This window comes from Triturus cristatus, chromosome 10, assembly GCF_964204655.1.
Source record: "Triturus cristatus chromosome 10, aTriCri1.1, whole genome shotgun sequence".
NCBI lineage: Eukaryota > Metazoa > Chordata > Amphibia > Caudata > Salamandridae > Triturus > Triturus cristatus.
The window spans coordinates 1,220,987,703-1,221,011,356 of record NC_140593.1 but is presented as its reverse complement, the minus strand read 5'-3'; the positions used below and the strand labels follow the sequence as shown (position 1 = coordinate 1,221,011,356).

The following is a 23,654-nucleotide window of genomic DNA, read 5'->3' as shown; positions in this document are numbered from 1 at the left end:
ATGGGTGTCTGTGCTGCATCAATCACTGGCGGCATCATTTCCGATGTCGGAGTGGGGGCAGGAACCTGGATGGATCTAGGGAGAGAAGTGGAAGTCTTTGAGTTTGTATGGACCTGGGAATGGGTACTAAAAAAAACAGCGCCAGGAATGGACCCGCCGGCGGCAACCCCAACTGGAGGCCCCTACCATTCCGTGGGCCCCACCCGCAGGTGTGCCAGAGGGAGCGGGAAGTGTACTGAAAATTTGCAGCATGGCCTCTTTGAAGCACTCGATCTGCTGCTTGGTTGACGATAGCCCGAGGAACTTGGGCTACATCAGGACCAACTGAGGAATCAGGCAGGTGACCTTGAGGGAGTGTGACTTACACTTCGATGCCCTGGCGCCTTTAATTTGCAGTCTGGGTGGCCAGATGGGGGTCAAGCCCCACTTAAATTTGTTATGCATGCACTTGGACTTAGACTTACCCAAAGATTTTGAGTGGGAAGTGTAGTGATCACAGGAAAGTCCCCATGAGCAGGACCTGGAATAGGCTCAAGTCTTGAAGCGGGAGTGGGATCAGCAGAGGACCACAGCTTCTTCTTGTGTTTGGCAACATACAACTTCATCTCCCGGCCTCGAATCACCTCAGAGTGTATTAGGGCACCTTTATCACACAACTTCGAGTCGTGCCTGGAGTGCCACAGCAGATGCGGAGATACTGCCCACGCTCACTGAAGTAATGCGATTGTGCATTCTCTAACAGCTGGCACACAGCACCCAACAGGACTTTCTGCCATAAAGCAAACAGAATTGATCCCGCTGGTGTCAGCAACCCCCAAAGTCCAGATGTTGAGCGCTCCTGCACCTATAATGAACCGTCGACTCTCTGCCACCCTAGAATTGTAAAAAAGGTGTGATATATTATCAAGACAGCAGTGCATTATGTGTTTGTCCTGAAGATGATGCCCTATACTTAATGTGGCATCGAAACGTCGTCGACACCCAAACACCCTATGCACTAGACTCAAGCTATAACACATTGTGCAACGGTGTTAAATGATTAATTTGTGTCTGTCTATACTGAGAACAACTGTACAGACCCATTTTGGCTTGCCTTTTGGCCAATTCTGTGTTCATTGTTCTGTCTTGTGTTCTGTTGGTCACGGCTGTGCCCACTTGTCATTTGAATGTTTTATTTGATACTACTTTTGGAAAATACTATGAAAATAAATTCTTGTCCGGCTGGACAAAAGACATACATTCTATTCTAAGTGTATGGTTATCTATCACACTGTATTCCTCCTGAATAGGGACCACTGTTCTCTATAACATGGAGTGCCACATGGGCAGACCTCGTGTGACATGTGCTTCTTGCAGTCTTGGCATAGCTTGAATCCTGTCAACTTTAAGGGAGACATTGTTCCCTCGGATAATGTGAAAACCTTTTAAGAGCCAGAAGGCACACAAAAGGCGAAAGCAGAGCTCCTGGTCCCCGTCAGGGGCGTAAATGGACAGAAACTGACACCTGCGCACAAGGGTGGCACAGACCTGCAGCTGTGCTCCATCACTTCTGAGGAGGCAACGCGGAGCGACACAACGCCACCTATCAGCGCGTGGAAGCACTGCTAAAGAAAAAACTTCTAGATCCAGTTTGGCACATGGGCGATAGCGTAAGCGGAGAAATCTGCTGTTAGAATCATTAATCAGAAACGTCAAAATAAATAGTTCAAGCCTGTGGCTTCTACAGAACTTTGGCAGTGTCTTGTATGCAAGGATGAGTGCTTACTCTCTGTAACATGAATGCCCGGTTCAGCAACATTCCTGACTTTAAAAAAAAATCCATCAGTGTCGAAACCATCAAGACTGAATGAGGCACACAGAATGCCTTTGAAGCCCCAGAACTACTGGGTCACAACAAGGAACAGAGGACCAAACACTGGAAATATAAATACTTTCCTATTTATTTATTTCATGTACCAGTTAGCAGAATGACAGGGGGGGTAGAAGGTTTGCAAGGGTGAGATGAGCAAGGCAGAGAACTGCTGGTGTTTAATCCTTCCGTCAACTCTTTCCGCCTGGAAATAAAATGACCAACTTCACATGTTTTTTTTGCAAGTTTGCGCTGTGCTTTTTGCACTCCTTTGTGCTCTTACCCCTCGCAAACCCCACAACTCATAACACTTAAATGTACGTTTCTTCAACAAATATGCAGTCCTCTCTTCTCTTCTTTCAGGGCAGAGTCAAAGACACAATGGGGTCACCCACCATGTACTTCATTCCATGCTGGATCTCAGATTTCTCTTTGGGGTCATGTACTTCATTCCATGCTGTGAACTCAGATTATTCTTTCAGGAGGATGGAAAACACACACAGTACCACCATTGCGGAGTATTAAGCTCACTGCCGGTCCTGGTTATCAGGGGAAAGTCTGGAGTATTTGGCAAAAGTTGAACACTTTGTCTGCATCACTCTGAAAATTAAAAAACAAAAGTAGAAAAACACCCACTATATATATATATAAAATGTATAAGTTGTGGGGTGAGTATGTCACGCTCTATACTTTCCCCAATACAGCATATAGATGAATATCCGTGTAATCCTTTATTCAACAGTGCTGAGAAGCCAGGCTTCTCTCAGTTTACAGCTCAGAGAGCCACCTGGTGGCCACCTTCCAGATTCCAGTTAAGCTCCTCCCCTTCAAGGAAGTGACATCTGACCATTGTACAAGGCATCCAGTCAGATGGCTGCACAAAGCAGCTGTGGTTGTGTTACTCTGGTGCATTGAGCTGTGCTTGTTTCCAGGCTGGTGTATGTCTCTGCCAAGGAGGGTCTTGTGCCCTCTCAAACAAGGTTACGAAGAGCATCAGTACAAGGACATTACCTGCCTTTTAATATTTGCTTCCAGTGTGGGAATCCTTTTAGATCCTTTATCTGGTCAAATATTCAATGCAGGGCTATTCTAGCAAATAGGTCATCTAGACAGGAGGCCATTCTGGGGGAATAAAGATGCAACAGATGCCAAATGCTAACATGAAGCAGGTGGGGCCACTTAGAAGTTCCCCTTTGAAGCAAGAGAGGGGGGCACAGTGTAGGAGCCAAGACAAAGTACAATAGAAAGACAAACACATCTGCTCAGAACATGGACAGCCAGGCACCTGTTCCTAGGTGCCTGGGCATGTGCTTTCACTTTCAAGGCAGAATATCTTCTAAGTCTGCACTGAAAGTCAAGTGTGGGTAAACACTGCACTCAATAGACATGTAGATCACAGAGAAATACAACCACAGACTACTGCTGCTTTCCACACACCCCACACCACAAAGTAACGTCTACAGCCATTCAGAGAGATGCAGGAGTGAACACACCCATAGCCCTACTGGGCATTTCAGTCACACAGGCAGTGTTTCATGCATCTGCAGTGGCCTAAAATCACTGGGAACAGATGCTCAAAGAGGGGTGCAGTGAAGCCTGGAGTGAACAACTAAACAGAGAGAAACGGCGCACAGACAGGCAAACACTAAGAGCTAGAAGGTCAAGTGAGGACATTGGAATGAAATCTACAGAGCTGAAACTTCAAGCGTGCACAGGGCGATGTGCAGGGCAGATGGCAGAGTCATGAAAGAGGATGCTGGCCACCGGAGCTTGGGTCCACAGTATGGTGCCCTCTCTCTGAAATGTCCACCCTGGCGAAAGCACGGATGACTGCGGTGGGATGATAAAAATGGAGGAGAGAGAAGGCCTAGCAAATGGCGGCCTGCCACTTGCACCTCCTGAGTTGTGCTGACTTCTGTGCTTGCTTATTGCTGTGCTGCTGGTCCTTCCTTCCATGTGCTCAAAAGGTGCATTCGGCACCGCCAGGAATGACAGCGATGGATCGGACAAGTCACAAACGCTGTAGCTGGTCACAATCCTGGCCCAAGGGGCAAGGGCCGGTTGGAGAACAAGGAAAGCTGGTGAGAAAGGGTGCCAGGCAGGGCAGGTGGTCACACTGCCTTCCTGTTTGGGGCCTTTGCTCATAGAGGCGTCTCCCTCTTCTTAGCGCGCTGGCGTTTACTTGCTCCTCATGCCGAATGGTGGCTTGCTTTGTGGGCCCTTCTTTGTGGCCGGGCTGCCCTTGGCCACATCTGGGAAGCTGGCAGGCTTGCCATCGAAGGAGCCCCCACCTCCTGCCACTTTCGACGGATCTGGAGGTTCCGCTATGTTGCCTTCATCTGCTCCTTGTTTCAAGACGGCCTTGCCCAGGAGCTCCTTGAACACAGAGTTCATGTTCTTGGTAACGTCCTTGAAAACAAAACAAAAGCAAACATGAATCTCCAAGCTTAACAAGGTGACTTCTGCAAGTGCCCAACACAATCAACATAAGGTCATGCTAGGTAAAGACCTTCCACATAAGTTAATATTAGTTTCAATAGATCCTAGCAGAGCAAATGCTCTTTTTCAAGAGGATACACATTTCATGCTAAAAGGTCCTTTTCTGAGATTTTTAAATTGGTTGGAAGGCGAATTATAACCTCCCCCTGCACCCGCCTTAGCCTGGTATAGTGGACCAAACAAGTTGGTCTTTTAACAGCAAGATGGCCTAGAGCCCTGAGTGGCTATGTTTTTATTCACAAATTGATTCTACAAATTTTCTATAAAGAACCTTTTCACCCATTTTAATAAATATGCAGATCACTCACAACACACACTTTGTACCTGAAGCAACAGAGTATCTAACGGAGGCCGAGAAGGCCTTGGACCAGGAACACTACGCAGTGTTGTGGAAAATACTGGCAACTCTGGGATTTCCGGCCCAGTTTATGAGAGTGCTCCAGAAAGTCTTTACACACTCATGGGGTACACCTTTCTTTAATATGAGGTTTTAAAATTTATAGAGTTTGACTATCAGAATGACTTATTTGTTAATTCAAAAGAAGTAAGATGAATGTGTCTGTTATTGCTGTTCCTAAAGGAGACAAAGGACAAAGGGGAGTAGGTCAGAGAAAAGGAGCCACTACAAAGGGAGGGGTTCCTTTTTGGAAATGGGTCCCTCACACACCCTTGCGGGTGGGTGTCATGCTTCATCATTGGACTAGCTTTCGTCGAGCCGGCGCTGCAATGCCGGACGGGCACCCTCAAGGGGGCTCTTTATCGGAGATCTTTTTCCAAAGAAGTGATGTGAAGTGTAAGTTAAGGGCCCTTTGTGTAGATTGAGGATACGTAGGTGTCGCTGTAGTGATTAGTGACTTAAAAAAGGCTAGGCTAGTCTCAAATCAATTTGAATCCATGAGTATGCCTGACTTATTAAAAACGTGATGTCACCAGTGGGGACAATGATCCCTGGTGACTTAGAAGGTCAACATGTTTCATGCCGTCATTTAGTCAAAATGTGATCTAGGGAAATTCTTCAGGGCCGTAAAATGTAGGACTAATCTACAGTGTCTGGGACCAAGGATGCAACAAGTAGTGTCCAAGCACCAAGTACCCTATAAGTGTACCCGCAGAATGTTAAATCACTGACCCTATGAGGGTGATGTCTTGAGGCACATGAGATGGGGCAGGTCATTGGTGAAGCTCTCCAATGGATGACCACGCAAACATTTTTAGCATTTATCCCGGTGTTTCTCTCAAGGAGGCGATGACATCACCCTCATTGAGTTAGGAACAGCGCGCCTCCTTCTTTTGAGAATCAACAGAGGAGCGTGCATGCTGGACCTTCCTGCGCTCCGGCTCCCCAATGTTTGGGGATGGATTATGTCTTTTAAAAAAAATAATTTTTATTCAAGATTATGTCTGTTATTGGCAATATTATTTTATGTGTCCTAGCCAATACGTGTTTTACGATACTTGAAACCTTTTCTTCCATAAAAATAATATTCAATTTGACTCTGAATTCAAAGATGCGTCTGGGACCCTGTAACACCTCTCACACGCTACTCCAGAATGTCTTCGAGTAGCTCGGATGGCCTCCTTGCGGATGGTCAAACAGCAGATAAGATTGGGCTCAGCCATGGTACCGGCAATAGTTAGTTCTTGTCAATATTTTTTTTATAGTTTGTATAGAGCCCATAGCAAACATGATCTGTAAAAATACTTGAAAACATATGTAACCCTAATGCACAGTGTAAAATAAAATGATATGAAGCGGTTATTACATTACTACTTCAGACTAACTAAGACACTCTTGGTAACTTTAGATAGAACGCTAACTTTGCTGGAATATTTGGCTATAAGATTAATTTGGCCAATATATACAAGCACGTTTGGAGCACACGAACAAATAAACAAAAACGAATCACATGCATTTGTACAACGGTACTTTAAGTTATGGGCATGTTTATGGATTCATGTATTCTTCCTCAGTGGATTGAAGGTAGTCCAGGTGGTGAAAAAGTTAAGACATACAGAGATGAACAGCAGACACATGTTTTGTCCACGCAGGACTTTATCAAGGCTGGCAAGCGGATCAAATCTTGTGAGTAAAAGGAGCCCAGCAGTTTTGCCAGAAGTGCCTGCAGCCCAAAACTTGACCACTATGGGTTCTAGTATGGAGGATTTCAGAGAAGTAGTGAAAGTTTGTGAAAGAAATAATCTAGATGGATTGGTTCTGTAATATCAAGGATTAACCAATTGTTGAACATAAGGCCATGGTAAGCTGTCAAGTGGAGAGAAGCCGCGAGGAAGAGGATGCATTGACAATAGTTTAGAATAAAACAATCTGTGGACTTCACGACAACTTAAAAGAAGTGTTGTGCAAACTTTTGTCCTTACTATTTGTTCATGTGTTCCAATCTTGCGTGTATGCATTAATACTGCACGGCTCAGTATTAGGCACCCACGCACAACATCCCAGGTAGCAGGGTGTTTCTTGGGTCGTTAGAGCATGACGTTGCTGCTCCGAAAAATGGTTTTATCAAAGTTGTTGCCTCGTACCATAACGCAAACACTAGGGAAGTGCAACTGAATGTATGCACTGCTAACATTATAATAAAGACTTTGCCATAGGCTGTTTTGTTGGCTGTGCAGAAGATGATGCTGTCAGAGCCAGTAGAAAGGGGGTCACCAGCATGATGACTCCTGTATGAGATCTTGGGTTTAGTTTAGAGAGTTTAGTTTAGTAAGGGAATTGGAAAAACTGCCATGGTTATTAATAGGGCGTATACATCTTAACAAAATGATAATCCTTGTTTGTGGTGTGATAATTCATTTCATCGTGAAAGCGCCCAATAATTGAGTGAAGGAGTTTTGCCAGGCCCAGGAGGATGGGCGTCCCAGACTTTGCTAAACAATATTTTCCATCTCTGGTCTTGTTACTGCTCAAGGTTTGATGGCTCAGGATACTACTCACACAATGCTGCCTTAGCTGATGCTTGACTTCTTACAAAAATTCCAGAATTGATACAGAAAATATTTCTATAGCAGTGCTCCTGGGTACCGCTAGGTACGCCGTGCAGCGCAGCACTGTGCCGATTAATTTACCCCTGCCACCCCGATGTGACAGAACGGCACTGCATAAAAGCTCCACACCTGCACCCTGAAGTCCGTGTCATATTTTTCCTCTTTCTGTGCTCCCAGACATGGAGTGTAAACAATTGTTGGCACCAGTGTGCACATTACCAACTTAGGATCTTTTTAGATGTTAAAAAGAGAGGCCACTCCCCAGATCAGAGAGGAGGAACGACGATAAAGAATTTTCAATTAGACTGAGTATCTACCAGATACCGCGTTTCCAAAGGTAAGTAACTTGTTCTTCTGATGGATACTTCTAACAGCAGATGCCTCACTTTAGAATAGAGACGAAAGCAGTAACTCGCCAGGAGGAGGATCTGTGGAGTGGGCGCAGACAAAACAATCTTGAAGGACGAAGCAGGCAAAATGTCCTTCCGCTGGGCCTGGCTTTCAACGCAGTAGTGCTTTGCGAATAGGTGCACTGGCGACCACATCGCAGACGTCAAGGACAGGCAGTCGGCATGCCAGCACAGAGGTAGCAGCCATAGCCCCGGTGGAATGGGCTCTCTGCTTCCTGGCCCACGCATAGCAGATTTATTGCAGGGGGCCTCAGAGTCCTCTTCTGCAATGCCCTTGCTATCTCTGCTCCAGAGAACCCCACAAAAACCTACTGGTTTACTCGATGGTCCTTGGTACAATTAATGTAAAAGCTTTAGGTCCTTTTGGGGTCCAGTCAATAAAGCCCCTTATCCTGTTTCAAGGGGATAAGGAGGAGCAAAGAACACAGGCAGAGTGATGGATTGTGCAAAGTGGAAGGGAGTCATGACTTGGAAATGATACCGCTTGAGTACTCAGCACAAACTTGTCTGGGAAAAAAACAGGGTGCAGGGCGGTTGCAGTGAAAGTTCCAGGAGTTCATGTTCACTTGCTCGACAAGGTGACATAAAAGCCATGAAGAACAGTCTTTAAAGTCTGGAGACGGCCTCTCGCTTTCTTTTTAGAGTCAGGGTGCAGAATGGGGTCGAGTCCCGCTCCACTTACTTATGCTTGCATTCTGACTTGGATTTAAAGGAGGACTTTAAGCCCAAAGTTAAGCAGTCCCAGGAACAATCGCGGAAACAGATCCAGACCGAGACTTACATGAAGGCCACAACTTTATTTTTGCGTTCGGCTTCACCTACAGATTCACCTCCAGTCTCAAATCACCTTCAGGTACATGAAGGTGCATTCATCGCAAAACTTCATATAATAGCTTGAACCCAGATACCAAAGACACACCTTGTGCAAGTCCATGAGTGACATCTGCTTCCGGCAGTAGCGGCATAGCTTGAAACCGGTTGTTCCGGTTGGGGACATCGTGCCCTAGCACACTGGTAATTACTTTAGAAGTTGTCAGAACAACCGACAAGCTGGGAGCAGAGCTCCAGATCTGCGCCAGAAGGTGCGAAAAGAAAGGAACTGATGTCTGTGCACATGGGTGGAGCTTATAGGCGGTGCCACCTAGCAGCACACAGGAAAACTACTGGGGAGAAAGGTTTCGTAAAATACAGTTTGAGAACTTGGGGAGTGCTCTAAGGTGAGGAATATGTCATTTGAAGGATTCATCAGAACCTGATTTTTTAAATAAAACATTAACATTCTTGAAGATAATAACAAGTATTTACTTCAGATCCAACTGGCTTTTAAAATTATGAAATTGAATAAAACTACCGCTTTCTCGCAGAACCCAGACAATCCTTCATCTATAACTTAGTCAGGTTACAATCTGGGCCACTGGCTGTATGAGGTACAGGGGGATCAAGTTATGTGGCAGAAATATGCAGCATGAAAAGGTAAATTATGGGACATAATGTCCAATGATCTGTGGTGGCGGTATTTTGCTTTTTTATCATGTTAAAACACTTTTCTTTTTAGCTTTATATAGCGCAAACTCGACCCGAAAGGTATTGGACCGCTTTACATGAGCACCAGTTGCATTACAGAAGGATTTTATTTTTCTGGTCGGCAAGGGGAGATTAAGTGATTTGCCCAGAATCACAGGATGTTAAGCTTCCCTGTCAAGACTCGAACCTGGTTCCCCCGCTTCGAGGTCGACAGCTCTAGCCGTTACTGTCTGAACAACAGACCAGCTTAACATTCAGAAACTGCAATCAACAACTGAGAGTTACCCAGTTAAACTTGCTAAAAGGTTTGTCGCTGCAAAGCACCACATGTGGTACTTTCCTCTTCAAAGCACTTTTGAACCGTGGTCAAGATCACTAAATACGAACGCAGAAAAAAAGGTAATTCTAGTTTTACAAATGCATTCGAAACTTAGAATGACGTATCACCTACAGTTTGTTCCACCTTACGAACAACATAACTGTGTACACCGCCTCTGTGTTCTCAGAGCGCAAGCATTTCTACACAGCAACTTTCATTAGAAATCTATAAAACACTTTCCTTGAATCATCCATCTTTAAAGTATATTGATAAATAGCCCTTGAAAACTTCTCACATGTGCGTACGCCTTTTCCTTGCCGTGATGAGGTTGTCTTTACGCCTTGTCTTAGTTACATTCTTGCCATCATTCTCTTAAACCTGTGAATAGTCTTATTTCTAAATATTTAGTCTTTCAGCCTTAGCAGGCCACAGTAGGCAGTGTTAGCGGCATTGCTACCAGAGTATTAACCCTAGAGATTTAATGTGTTATCGATGACTATTTTACTATACCATTTTAGCACGAGAACCAGTGACTTGTAACAACTCGATAACTCGAATTCTATTCCGACAAGCTCAAATGGTGCCAAGCTGCCCTCACTTGTACATTTTCTGGATCTGTTGCCAATTCTTTGCCCGCCATTCAATGAAAACCCAAAATGTGGGTTTCACATTTAGGAGCAGACAATACCAGAGCCCTCTCACATGCAGACCTTCCTGCTGGTCTGGAGGTACTTGGGGGGGGGGGGGGGGGGGGGGGGGGGGGACACATTAAATCATGGTCACAAATCTTACAAACAAACCAGTCACAGGACTTTTGCAGAAAGGTAAAAATAACTGCTTGTATTTTTGGCACAAGAGTGACCCCATTTTGTGACAGTAAACTGAGAAGAATGAAAAAGGCTACCTTGTCGACCTCCACGGTGTGTTTCTCTGGCCACTGGCGCTCAACGCTGAGTCCGTAACGGATTTTCGGTGTACCGAACCCCTTGGGTAAGCCCTCGGGCGTGGGGCGGCGTTCTGGTGTGCCCGCTTGCCCTGGTGGCAGCCTGTGCGAAGAAAAGAATTGCAAAACTAATCAAAAACCAGCAAGTCAACATGTTGGACATTTCTGACGTTCGCTGCTTACTCTGAAGCGGCTTTATTTGCAATATGTTTTTACATATTTTCAATCTTTATTATTACAGAATATTTCTCGATCTCTGAAAGCATGCAAGTCATATGCAATAGACCAAAAGGTCTGGGAAGAAAAAACGTTGCTCCCAAGATTATGAACAGATAAAATGTAATGAAGAGTGAACCAGTTTATAGACAACCCGTGTGCGAGGTTCACTACAAGATAATTTGCACTTGTACACAGCAGATTGCAGGGAACACAGGTTCTTGGCGGTGTGCCGGAAGGAGGCGAGACAGAGAGCGTAACAAACCAATTCCCTTCAACCCTACTCTTTCTGGTGGATCCTCGGTCTACCCGCAGATACCTCCCCCTTTGAATCCTTCCAAGCCCTTCAACAACCATTCACCGGAGGACGGGAACAAGTGCACGCCCGTCCTACAAAGATGGGCCCCTACCACAGACATGACTCTCTTAAACATCCGAGGGCCCAATGTAAGAGCAAACAGTAGGAAAGTGATGGATCGTTTCACAAACGCAGATATTTCGTGCTGGACGGCAGGATCAGTATATGAAAGTGACTGTTGCAGATTGAGGGATATCACTGCCCCAGTCATTGGCATCTAAGGCCGGCAGCTCCTCCCGGAGGCACGAGTTCATTACTCTGAGGTCTAGAATCCGTCTCATGCTTTTTTTTGGGAACCAGGAAGTACTGAGAGTAACATCTGAGCCTCTACTCTTCTTCAGGCACTGTCTTGATTGCACCCGTGGCGACCAACATCTGCACAAGGTACACCAAAACCAGGATTAAACCTGGGGTAACATGGGGAGGGGACATTCACAAAGTGATGGGCATGGCCTACTTTGCAATTTGCAAAGCCCACTGGTCCGAGGTGATCGAACGCTAGTGGGATGGGAAATGCCGGACTCCTTCCTGGGCTCTCAGGTTTACCTCTGGGTGAACTGAAGTGGGCTTGTAGTGCTGCCAGGAGACGAGGGGAAAGAAGGCTGGCTTCGGTCTTCCGTGCTCCTCCTTGCCTCTGCCGTTTAAGGTCTAAATGTTCTTCACAGGCTGCTGAACATGTTCAGTAGGATGGTGTTAATGGATGGCGACTCCCTAGAGTAACCCCTAAAATGTGCAATACTGTTGGTGTAACTGACATCCTGGGGAGGCGAGACCCAGAGAGCAAACCTGTGCGCAGGGATTCGGACATTTCTCTCAGGCAGAATCAGCTTTTTCATCAGGCAGCCTGGCCCCATCAAAGAGCATCTCCGCCGAAGCGGCCTCGAGCTTTCCTGGAAATCCAGGCATGGGTACATACGATAATACTGGCAGAGGCGTAACGACACTTGAGGGGGTCCCCTAACAGAGTACCTGCAGAGGGCCCCCTACGCTGCAGACCCAGTCCGCAGCGCTTAGGCCAAGGACCCGCCAGTGCTGGAGAGGGCCCCTGGAGCTCAGGCCTCCCTGCACCACGGAGGCTGCAGGGGCCTTTGTTATACTGCTGAATGCTGCCTCCCATTGTAAGGGCAACGAAGTGTGTGGAGTCCAGACCAGGGGCCGTATGACAGTAAAGGCGCATTTGTATTGATTACGCCGAGCGCACCTTTAAAAAGGGGCACCCAGTGCAAACAATGCAAAATGCGCCCTAATATCCTGAATGCACTGGCCCCCAGGGCAGCCGCGAACTCGCCCTCCCCCCAGGGAAGCGCACTCTTGTGACAAACGAGTGGCTGCTTTACAGCCGCTCCGTGTTTTCAGGGTGCAGGCAGCAACCTGCCTGCATTATGAAGGTGGGTTAGAGATCCCCTTGCAGGCGGGTGCAGTCATTGACTGCAACTACCTGCAAGGAGATGTCTCCTCTAGAGGGCTGCTCTCAGGGGGCGCACTGACAGTGCGCCCCCTGAGAGCATCTTTGCCTCTGTGTCCGTGTCTGAAAAAGGGCACGGGCGCAGAGGGAAAGGGATTTCCCCATCTGCACGTGGCATGCCCCCATGCAAATGAGGGAACGTTCTCTCAAGATAGCACTGGCGCTTTCTGTGTGCCAGCGCCATCGGTATCACTGAAGGGGCCACACAAGCGTCTGCGGACCCTTCTGTAATACCAAAGTGCCCCAGGGGCGAGCAAAGCAGGCGCAAACGTCCATTGCGCTCCTGAGACGCCCCAGAAGGCAACGTTTACATGGCTGTGTCTTGTCCAGCCTGAACTCTGTGCAAAGAACACTTGGAGATCCAGCAGTGACGCTGGCAGTCGACCTGTTACAACACCTGCTGCCATCTCCCTAAGGATTTTGCAACAGCGGGCCAGAGGTAAGAAAAATTAAGGGAACACAGCACCAAAAGTGGCTGAAGGAAAGACTGTATTGCCCGTTGCATTGATCCACTTCAACTCCCTATCAGGAGGAGCAGATGGGAATGAATTCAGTTTTACATTGTAAATGACAGTTCGCATCACTACCCTCTTGGTTGTAAAACACGGCTTCAATAACTCTGGGTCCCCAGATGATGGTGCGAGGCGTACGGCAAAGTGCAGCTAACTGCCAGGGCCACCAAGACCTTAGACCAGGCTGTCCAGGAAGAACCATCCGCGGCCTCGTTTAAGGATAAAGAGGATAGAAGTATGGGACTCAGGCTGGAGGATCTCCAGAGGCAAAGTGGCTTTTGCCATCTCCGACGAAAGAGCGGTTCCATTGCTTCTGCAGCACCCCGAGGACCCCTGCAAAGGATGCACTCTCCCCAGAAGGAGGACCATTCAGAGAATCCAGAACAAAATATGGAGGGAGGTAAAATGGAGGGAGAAGGATGGGTGAGAGCAGGTTATGGGACATGCAGCGGAGGCCGCAAGGAGAGGCTTCAGCGTCGGCTGCTCCCTGCGTCCTTCTATGGTGCTCACCCGATGAGCAGCTAATGCTCCTTGAAGGTTGCATCTCACCTGTCGGCATGTATCAGTAGTCTTGGGGGAGGACCGCTTTGTGGGATTGCAAAGGCCAGACGTCCTGGGTCACCAAACGGTGAGGACAGCTTCCGTATTGGGCTTCCCTCCTCGCGCCTCCTTGGTGGATATGCTCCGTCTGAATTCACTCGTAACCTGACAAAGAAACACACAACATGACTGGTGCACATGTCAACAAACCCACTGCAGAACTAAGGAGTCTTGTTCTACTGTTACTGTAATGGAATCACAAGCGTCAGACAGTAAACAATAGCTGGAAATAGTGCCAACGTGTGGACAGGAACAGAAAAATTTCCCCCCACACCCCCACCGGGCTTCCTCCAGGGAGGCCAAAGACCCACGTGGATCAGCTCCCAGGGGTCTCCAACCCTTTTACCCTCAGTTCTGTAACACAGGCTTGGAATGATGTGCACCTGACAAAAGCTATTTACACCCGTGATGTGAAAATGAATGTGAGCAACTACTTGCTTTGGTGTCTCTGAAGGCTCCGCCATGTTTTTCAGGCACTTAAAAGCACCATAAGAAGCCAGAGAAACTAAGTTATGGATAAAAGTGATACTGTAGAAAAGAATGTTGAGAGCAGTTAAGTAACTAGTTCCTACTCAGACTCAAACTTTACCCAAAAACTATAAAATAATTTCGAATCCATAAATGTGGCAGCAGATGTTGGACTGGAAACAATATTACTGAGGATGGTATGGCAGTGTCGAACATATGCCCTTGCGACTGTACCCAGGGACTAGAGATTTCATAAGCATGTGAGGTGACCCAAGTGACTCTCCAGTGGATATTACATCAGGAGTTGTAGTCAAAGGACTAGAGCTGGAGTAACAAAGTGTGGGCTTCGGTACCTCCTAGAAGGGAGGTCCACTTCAGGACTGGAGTTCAGAAATGCAGTGGAAATCTAACAACGAGTGCACCCCCTGGACGCGAGGCTGCCTAGAAAAGTTTACTCTGAAGTTACAAAGACCCTGAGTGAATTACTGCCAGTGAGACCTCTTGCTCCATGAACATGTGAAAGCGGTCTCCAAGGATTTTGGGAATATGGAAGCAACAAGTTTACGAAGCCAACGCCCTTAACCCAGAGCCCCCGTGCATTGATCCCAGGATCTGGACTAGTGAGCATCGCCCTTTAGTTGGTTCCCAAGAAGATGACCCTTAAAATGAAACAGGTCCTACTTTATCCAAAGACTTTCACATCTTTTCCTCAATTGAATTGAAAGGGTAAAAGTTTATCTCCATAGCAACGCCTGCACTTTTACTCTTAACCTAGAAGTACTGCAGCCACATGCACTGCACGTTCCTCCATTGACAATAATGGAGAAGTCTATGTGCAGGAGACCAAGTAGGTGGCTTAACATACTCTGATGTCCTCCCCCTCTAATCCATCCATCCATCATCCAGCCATCCTCCATCCATCCATCCATCCCCAATCAGGACATCAGAGACTTCTGTGCCGAAGAGCGTGCTCTACATAAGATCCGCTGCATAGCTGAGGGGAAGGAAGGATGGCCATATGAATGTGGAGCAGTAGAACCAAATATGTAGGAATCGTATAGTAAGTAATTCCTATTGCCATGACTCCCCAGCAAGACTAAGCGCTGTAGATGGCAGCACAGTATTTAATGAACGGTTCTACCCAAAACGTTTTATACCATAGCTTTCCAAGATCGCTTTCTCCCCCATGCGGTGCTTAGAGCAGTTCAACGGAAAAGGGTAAGTCCCTTCTTTACAGGCGAGTACATCTCTGGACGGTGACGGCCGCCCCTCTGGCACAGACTGTTCGCCACAGGATAACCCACTGATGACAGAGGCACTGGAGGGAATAACTTTCTTCAATGAAGGAAACCGACCAATGAATTTTTGCAGCAGCCATGTTGCGAAGCACAATCCCAAACTATATCAAAGAGCTTTGAAGGATTTATTATCTATATGCTGTGGATACGTAAAACCGAAGCCGCTCCTCGCGTTCTTGTTGTACAGAATCATCTTGGCTTCAGAAGCAGCAGCAGGGGATAAAGTAATATATACTCACAGCAGTAAAGCCCGGATTACGCCCCAGTCCGACCAGCGAACAGTACTGGAGAGCAGGTGCCCCAGCAATGGAAGAGCTTTGAAGAGTAATGGACAAGCCAAAGGAGGATTCAATCAATCCATTCCCACAGTGTCCCCTGTCAGACCCCAGCACTCCAGTCCGCTCTTCGCCCCACAGGGAAGTGCGGCTGCGACAGATGAGGGGACGGGCGGGTCAGAAGCCGGAATGGACTGAAGACGAGAGTCAGTGCTATGCTGACCTTCTCAAGTCCCTTCAGTTCCATCTCTGCGAAGATTCCTGAACATTAAGAAAGGTAAATTGGCGGAAGATACTCTACTTTTTAATAACCTAACCAAAGATTTTCAGCACGGGGCGTGGCTTAGCCGGCTGCAAGATGGCCACACTTTAAGTGGGCTCTGCCAGCCAAGCCGTTTATCCGTCAGCAATCCTACAGACACCCATGCTGCTGGTTCTCGGTGCCACGCCATTCCGACTCACCTCGTCCCGGGGCACAGTCTGATCCCCCTTTTGCCTTCCTCTGGTGCCGCTGTGCCGAGATCCGCTACCGGGCCCTTGCGCATGGTCTGGGCCCTCCTGCTGGCCCGGCCTGAGCCCCATCAGCGCCTCTCCTCGGCGGCCTCCCTGTGTCTGGATCTTCGCTTCGGCCCCTGCCTACGGTCCTGCGCCTTCAGAGGCAGTGAGTGTGGGCGCTGCGGGAGTGGCGCGAGGCGGGGTTGGGAGCGCGTGTGCCGTACCGCCAGGTCCTGATCTTCTTACAGTGCGGCGCCAGGAGCTCCTGGCTCCCCGCCGTATCATCCTGTCCTTACCGGGCCTCCCCGCCGCTTTCTACCCTCCCCGGCACAGCCTCCCGGCTGCCCTGATCACACCGCTGCTGCGACTGGGGACGCTTATGCTGCCTTCCACTTTTCGCCTCCCAGCCGCCTGCTTGCCGCTGCCACCTGGCTGACTGCCCTCCACTGCCATCAACTCTTAGGACGACCGGCCTTGGGCCCTTCCTCCACGGCTGTGCGCTCTCCGCCTGCAGACGCCAGCGGTCATGCTCACCGCCTTCATGTTCCTTGGTTGGCGACCTTTCCACGGGGCCCGGCACCGGGCCGCCTCTCGCTGTTCACCAACTGGACACGACTTCCCATTGCTGCCGCCTGCCTGCCTGGGTTGGTGCCCCTCAAAGTCTTCTGCCTCATGCCTCAACCTCCTGGTGGATCCCGCCATTGCCGGTTGTGTGGCGGGGATGGGGGCGCGCACGTTGCATCGTGGGGTCTGGGTCTCCTAGCCTACATCCCAGCATCCATTGCAGCCCGACGCGCCTGTAGCCTCCTGGCTGCCTCCTCAGGGTCCCGCGACGTGGGCTGCGCGCTCCTCGTGACTCTCAGTCGCCCCAGCACACTCAACCCTGCCGGTGAACTTTCTGCAGCCTGCCCAGACGCTTCCTTCCCCTGCGGGCCCAGCTGGCCACCCAACCTTTTTCCGGCTTCAGCGCTTCATTGGGACTCAGCGGTTGCTGTCCTCCTTGGTTGCGATCACCCTCTTTTGCCACGCCAGTCGGGAGCCGCACCTGCCGTTGTGACACACTCTCCTCCAACGGCGGCAGCACATCGCTCCTCTTCCACCTCGCCTGACACGGACGCTTTGCCCTGCTGCACCCTCAGGTCTGCGTCTAACCATGGGGAAAACAGATTCGAAGCAGCCCAAGATTGCTTTTGACCACCGCCGGCAAACTCGCCAGGATAGCACGGTCACTGAGGTTGGCGACACCGCCTCTCAGGCTGATGCTGCCCCGACGCGGGAAGTTGACTTGAAAGCCATCATGTTAGACAGTCCCTGGCATCGCTGCCCAACTCGACCATATGTCGACTCGGCTGGACGCTGTCAAGGCCCAAGTTGATACGCATGATACTCGCTTGCTGCAGGTTGAAAAAAAGAGTCTCGGAGGCTGAGGACCCTGTGGCACAAGATCGCCACAAGCTTCTTCAAATGGATAAGGTCCTCGAAGTAATCAGTAACAAGAATGAGGATTTGGAGGCGCATTGCCGCAGAAGCAACCTCCGCATCATGGGCATGTCTGAATCCTTCAACATCTCCAAGATGGAGGACTTTGTGGAGAAGCTTATTCGAGAACTCTTTGGGGATGTCCTCTCCTCCATTTTCATCGTCGAGCGTGCCCACCGCTCTCTCGGCCCCCGCCCGGCTCCAGGCTTGCAGGCGCGCTCTATCATCACCAAATTGCTGAACTTCTGCGACCGTGATGCCATCTTGCAGGCCGCCAGGGAGAAATGCGACATCCGGCACCAAGGCAACACCCTGGCATTCTATCCTGACTATCATGGCGGTGTAGGCTGCTCGCCGCGAGTTCCATCCGGCGAAACAGATTCTTCAAAAACACATCTCGTACTCCCTGGCTTACGTACGGCAGGGTTCCAAGGTGCATGTCTTTCTGGTGCCGAAAGCCGCATTGTCCTTCGCAAAGACTCTGGACAAGGCTTTGCGCTCTCCTCCTGCCGGCTCCCAATCCACTGATGTTGGCAACCTGAGTGACAATGACTGACTTTTCTGGCCATTTGTTGCTTGCTTTCCATTTTGTCTCCTTGTGAACAGTGACCTGTTTTGGACATCAACATCATTTCCTTGATTAGATACCGGATTCTTCCCTGCACTAATGTATCTGCCTGCTGTTGCCTTCCGTCTGTGGCCCACTTTGGACATGCGGCCCTTCATATTTTTGCTGTTGCTGATCCGACCCCCCCTCCTGCTCCTAGTGGTCCCTGACCACCACCTTGCTGGACATGCTAGACTTTTGGCACCCTGATGTTCTCCTCATACTGACTACTGTCTGCAATGCTTATCGGTTTGGCTACCCTGTCCCTACGGGCAGGGGTGTTCGCAGAGTCGAGCCATGCCTCCACGGGAGGATTCCCCTTATTTCCGTCTCCTCTCATTCCCCTCCAAGTTGGGGGCTCCCTGGGTGGGTGGGTTTTGTCTCTCAACCTGATTGGGGGGTTGGTGTGGGTGGCGGGTGGGTGGATCTAGTGGGTATGTTGCCTCGCTTTCGAGGCTTGTTGTTTTTGCAGTCTAGCGATTTCTTTCGCACCATGTTCTTCATCGCATCGTCCTTGGTCCAGCGCATCCCCTCACAATCACATCTGACTCCATCTGTGCACTAGTCCACATCCATCATTCCTCTCCCCGGCACAGTCCCATGATAGCCTTCACTCTCCGGACATGGAATGTTCGCGGTCTCAATGACCACCGCAAGGCCCAATTAGTGCATGCTCACCTTCTCCGTCACGAAGTTGACATATGTTTCATTCAGGAAACCCACCTACTGCCCGCCACTGCCGACAGGCTCTGCTCTCGACACTGGGGCAAAACCCACTCCTCCTTTTATTCTGGTTATTCTCGTGGGGTGTCTATACTCATGCGTAAGGGGCTTCCCTGGCACACAACTCAGGTTCTCACTGACCCTAAGGGGCGCTTCATTATCCTGCATGGCACCCTCCTGGCACAACCTCTGGTCCTTGCAGCGGTTTATGGCCCCAACTCGGATAACCCTGATTTCTTTTTTTTTTTTTTTTCTTTTTTTTTTTTTGTCCTCATGCGCCACCAAGGTCCTATATACGTGATCGATAGGTTAGCAAGCAGAGTGCTAGCTCAGTCGGCGACTGGAGGGGACCAAACGGTGAGCGAGAGCCTCGTCCCGTAGCAGTGTAGCTTGACATACCCACGATCAACATAGAATAACCTTGCAGAGGATTTTAAGGATCCACCAAAATACTGAACAAAAGTGTCCAGTCATTACTCATACCCAGACAGAGTATAGATGGCTTAATCATTGGACCTGGGGGAAAAAAAAAAAAAAAAAAAAAAAACCCAGACTCTCAATGATCCCATCTCAGGAGGTGCCAAAAAGACCTTTTCTCAGGATTCCCTATTCTGACCAAGTCAAGCTTGGAGACTTGCAGGGCGGAAGCAAACCATTCTATAGCTGAGGGAGGTGAACAGTCCTTCCACTTCTTGCATATCTCCCTTCTAGCAAGTAATATTGCATAAAAGACTAGCTTTTTCGCCGTATTGGAAACCCCCTCTAGGATTCCAAAGATCACTAACTGAGAATCCAATACTATGTTGAAATCGACAGACGTTGACAGAATCTTACAAATAGCATCCCAGAACTGCAACAAAGATGGACACTCGTAAAACATGTGGATGTCCGAGGCAGCCAGGAGGCCACATCTAGCACACTTCACCGTGTTCCCTTGAGTAAATTTGGACAGGCGAAGGGGAGAGTAGTATGCTCTGTGGATAGTATAAAGGTGGTTCCTGCGCAACCATGCCGGCTTCACGACATCCCACAACATTCTACATGATTTCACCCATACCTCTTGCAGACTGGTATTGCTTATATCTGACCCCCAAAGCTCCTCAGGTAGCTGAAATTCCCTGTCTATCTCCTCCAAAATCAAATTGTACCATAAAGAGATCTCTTTCCTGGCCGGGGGTTTGTCGATCAACATATTTATGAAAGTACTATAACCGCCTAATGGGGGCATGCTTCTCTGAGAGGGCTGTGTTATATAGGATCTATACCAACTGGCCATTTGTAGATATTTTAGCCTAGATAGGCCAGAACCAATCTTCTCCCTCAAGCAGTCCCAAGAAAGCAATTCACCCTCAACAAATAGGTCTCCCCAACACTCCAACCCTGCCTCCCTAATGGGTAGTGCAAGCTGATCACACAACCAGGCCGGGGGATCGGGGAGACCCCATAAGGGAGTCCTACCGCTATAATACCCTATTTTGGTGGCTTTTAAAACCTGGGCCCAAGTCCTTGCCATCCCCAGTAGGATCTTCAGCTTAATCTTTTTGAAGTATTTCGGATCTCCAAATTTCAAGAGGAATCCAGACTGACTAACCCCCTCTCCGTCTAGCAGGGTCGCATATAATATTCCTACACCGGACTCTAATGGCTTTTTTAACAGCATTCTGGCTTGGGACAGCTGGAACGCCCATGCATACAACTGGATGTCTGGAGCAGCAAAGCCCCCCTTTTCCCTACGCCTCCTTATCTTTTTCCACGAGATCCTTGGAAGGTGTTTATTCCAAATAAATGTATTGATCTCGGCCTGGAATGTTTTAATAGGGATTGGATCAAAGTAGAGGGGAATAGTACTAAATAGAAAGGAAAGTTTTGGCAGAACCGTCATCTTGACCAGATTAGAGCGCCCGAGTAACGACAGAGGGAGACAGGACCAGGACTGAAGTAACTTACGACAGTCCTTGACTATCTTTAAAAAATTGGTCTTGACAATCTGGTCTAAATCCTCAACAATGTCAAGGCCCAGGTATCTTAACTTCTTTCCTGGCTGAATACCGGCAATGCTCGGGTGCTGATCCATACTCCAAGTCATCATCTCAGTTTTTGTGGTATTGATCTCATACCCTGATACTTCTCCGAAAGCAGAGGCTAGCTTGAATATTTCTGGAAGAGCCATATGGGGATCGGAGGTATAGATAATGATGTCATCCGCATAGAGGGCCACTTTTCTCTCCCAGCCCCTACACGCAAACTCCTTGATGTTAACATTATCCCTCAGAGTTTGTGCAAACGGTTCGACATACAGGTCAAATAGGAGCGGAGAGAGAGGGCAACCCTGCCTTGTGCCTCTCGAGATGTTAAAGGGATCGGACAAACCTCCGTTCACCAATACACGAGCACTTGGGTTCCGATATAAAAGGGCAATTGTCCGTCGAAACACTGGTCCCACTCCAAACTTCGCCAGGGCCTCCGACAGATACGACCAATTCACTCTGTCGAAGGCCTTGGCAGCGTCCAGGGTAAGGACCGCCAAGGGGGACAGCTCCAGAACTGCAAGATCTATTGCCCCAATTAGGTCATATGTCAGTTCATGTAACTGGCGCCCCTTGACAAACCCTTTCTGATCGGGATGTAGTATTTTGGGTGCAACAAGAGCTAGTCTATTTGCCAAAATTGAAGCAAATAGTTTATAATCTGCATTCAAAATAGAAATAGGCCTATATGAGCTACATGCCGTTGGTGGTTTCCCTGGTTTTAAAATTACTGTGATAGACGCACTGTCCCAGGATTTAGGGGGGGACCCGCCAGCCAATAGGATGTTATTAAACAATAGAACCAGGAAAGAGGCAAGTTCCCGCTCAAGCAGCTTATATAATTCGGCCGGGAGGCCATCTGTACCGGACGCCTTCCCCTTTTTGGCATCATGTAAGGCCTTGATGACTTCCTCCTCCGAGATTTCACCTTCTAATGTTTCGCTCTGCTCGGCAGAAAGTGCTGGAAGGGCAATATTGCTAAGCCAGTCATTGATGGTATTTAAACTAATATTCTTGTCTTCACAGTAGATATTTTGAAAAAAGTCTCTAAAGGCAGCTCTAATGTCATCATCGCGGGAGAGCGTGGAACCATTGACTCTAATCACCTCGATGTTATTTCGTACTTGGTCAGTTTTGGTTTTCCAGGCCAATAGTTTCCCCGCTCCTTCTCCATATTGAAAGTGTGCAAGCTTGCTGGCCTCCCACCTTTCTTGAACCCGCTGATTTAAAATCGAGGCTAAGTGGCCCTTTGAAGAGAGTAAACTCTCAGACAGAGAAGTGCGGACCGCCGCTGTATTATTATCCTCTTCATCTAATTGGGTCTGAATCTTACCAATATTTGCTGCGGCTGACATAACGGCCTCCCTATATTCCTTCCTCCTGAAAGCTGCTTTATTTGTGATAAGCCCTCTCAGAAATGCTTTCAGAGAGTCCCATACTATTCCAATGTCTGCCGAGTCAATATTTGCCCTTAAAAAGAGGCTCACCTCAGACTTAAGATAGAGAACGTCTTCTGAGTGGGACCAAAAAAAAAAAAAAAAACCCTGATTTCTTTGCGCAGGTCTGGCGACACATCTCATCCATGGGCCCGCGGCTCTGCTGTGGGGGGGGGCAGACTTTAACATCACACCGTCAGCCACCTTGGACCGATCTGGGACCTGCATCTCGCACCCACGCGCCACATCCCTTTTTCCTCCATACTATCTGACAATTCGCTGCTTGATACATGGAGGCACACTCATCCAGAAGCGCGTGAGGGTACATGCATCCCGGGTTCCGCTGGCTGCTTGTCCCGCCTGGACCTCTGGATTTCCACCCGGGATGCTTTTCCGTGGGTCACTTCTGTTGAACACATGGCGCGCACCCTTTCTGACCACGCTCCAGTCTGCTTCCCCCATACTCCCAGAGGCGCACGTTCACCTGGCAGCTGCCTTCCATTGCGCTCCGCGATTCCGTATTTTGTGACGAAATCCAAACTGCAATTTCGAATTACTTTGACCTCAATGCTGGCTCGGTGGATTCTCCTTCCACTTTATGGGAGCGCTTCAAAGTAGTGATCCGCGGCAAATGCATCTCTAAGCAAGCTGGTGTCTTGCGCTCCATCCGCGGCACCCTAGTTCGACTGGAAGCGGAAATCAAAGCTCTGGACTCTTCTCACTTGCTCGACCCCTCGCCCGATATCCTTGCGCAACTCCAGGGCAAACTCTCTGAATTTAATGAGGAGGCCGACAGGGAACTTTCTTTTCTGGGGAGAGAGTCGAAGGCGTGTCCTTATGGGGAGGGAGATCTGCCGGGTAAAACCTTAGCCAACCTTCTACAGCCTGCTCACGCGGCCAATTATGTCACTGCGCTTCGAGATGGGGGCATTGAGCGGGTCACCTCCCCTGCTGAGGTGGCGTCCAGGTTCACCACCTTTACTCTCAACTCTACACCGCAGGGCTCGCTCCTTCTCAAAATATCCTGGACCAATACTTCGATACACTTGAGCTTCTCTGGCTCGGTAACTCCCACAGGGAATACCTGGACGAACATTTTTCCAAGGAGGAGATTCTGGCGCTGGGCTCCGATGGGTTGTCTGCCT

At 48.8% G+C, this 23,654-nt stretch overlaps 1 protein-coding gene across 3 annotated transcripts in view; it reads right to left on the bottom strand.

Moving 5' to 3' along the window:
* Positions 1-1,916: 1,916 nt before the first annotated feature.
* Positions 1,917-23,654, bottom strand: part of ARHGAP4 (Rho GTPase activating protein 4) — a 219,068-nt gene continuing 197,330 nt past the window's right edge. For all 3 annotated transcript variants that reach the window (XM_085629762.1, XM_085629764.1, XM_085629763.1), the window contains 3 exons: positions 13,651-13,806; positions 10,512-10,653; positions 1,917-4,258 (listed from right to left, as the gene is read on the bottom strand). In XM_085629762.1, coding sequence (XP_085485888.1) covers positions 4,028-4,258; positions 10,512-10,653; positions 13,651-13,806 — 529 coding nt within the window. In that variant the 3' untranslated portion in view covers positions 1,917-4,027. The remainder of the gene's footprint in view (positions 4,259-10,511; positions 10,654-13,650; positions 13,807-23,654) is intronic.